General features: G+C 27.3%; 1 protein-coding gene across 1 annotated transcript in view; it reads left to right on the forward strand.

Moving 5' to 3' along the window:
• The window catches only part of LOC102671617 (rab11 family-interacting protein 4), a 16,998-nt gene that overhangs the window by 3,457 nt on the left and 12,596 nt on the right, over positions 1–945 (forward strand). The window contains exon 3 of the mRNA XM_006616303.2: positions 707–824. Within this exon, the coding sequence (XP_006616366.1) occupies positions 707–824 (118 nt within the window). The remainder of the gene's footprint in view (positions 1–706; positions 825–945) is intronic.

The following is a 945-nucleotide window of genomic DNA, read 5'->3' on the forward strand; positions in this document are numbered from 1 at the left end:
GAGACTTAGTTCCAATGCATTAGCAAGGTAAGATCGAATCGTTAATTATATAGGTTTTACGATTTATCTTAAATGTACTATGTAAATTGTTTTTTTTTTTTCTTTTCTTTTTTTTTTTTTTGAAAAGCATGTAATTGTTAATAATAAAAATATGTACATAAAATGAATTTACGAATTCGAATTTACGAAAATTCTATACACTAGCCTGATAAGCGTGAAAAAGTATCCGTAGAAAGTTTGAAAGAGATATTTTTATTTCATCCGAGGAGTCGACGAGTTGATGTCATGGGATAACAATAGCTATCGTGTTATTCAGCAGCGAAGAATTTACATTTCATAGGAAGAACCTTAGGGTGTCCTTATTTAACTGATAATTGTCAAGTCGATCCTTTCACGAAACGCAAAACGACGGACTTTCTAAAGCGTGGGCACTATTTGCATACGCACTTCCACATATCGTTTCCTTTTACACTTCCATAAATATATTATACCAACATTTTACCTCGTTATCTATATTTATCCTGTTAAAACGTTCCATTTTTCCAAATTTATATTATTTCGAAAATATAATTCATTTAGTAATATCATACTTTTAATTTTTAAATATTTTGAATAAAATTTATTATTTATTTAAAACAATATTTTATAAATTTGTTTTTGAATATTGTTTGTGAATATTTGATAATATTCAGTGATTTTTTTTTAGTCAACTTTATCGAAGTGGGAGCTTCAATAGTTCTGGTATAAGCTCCAACTGTGATCCCGCGGACGATATGTACAGCGATGTCTCTCTCGAGGATGATGTCATTGATCTCAATCATAAAGTAAGTACAATTGTCATTAATTATTAATCTAATTTAAATTCGATTTATTAGTTGTAGTATATTATATGTGTGCGTGTGTCTATATATATATATATATATATATATATATATATATATATAT

This window comes from Apis dorsata, unplaced genomic scaffold (genome assembly GCF_000469605.1).
Source record: "Apis dorsata unplaced genomic scaffold, Apis dorsata 1.3 scaffold_257, whole genome shotgun sequence".
In the NCBI taxonomy this organism is placed as follows: Eukaryota; Metazoa; Arthropoda; class Insecta; order Hymenoptera; family Apidae; genus Apis; species Apis dorsata.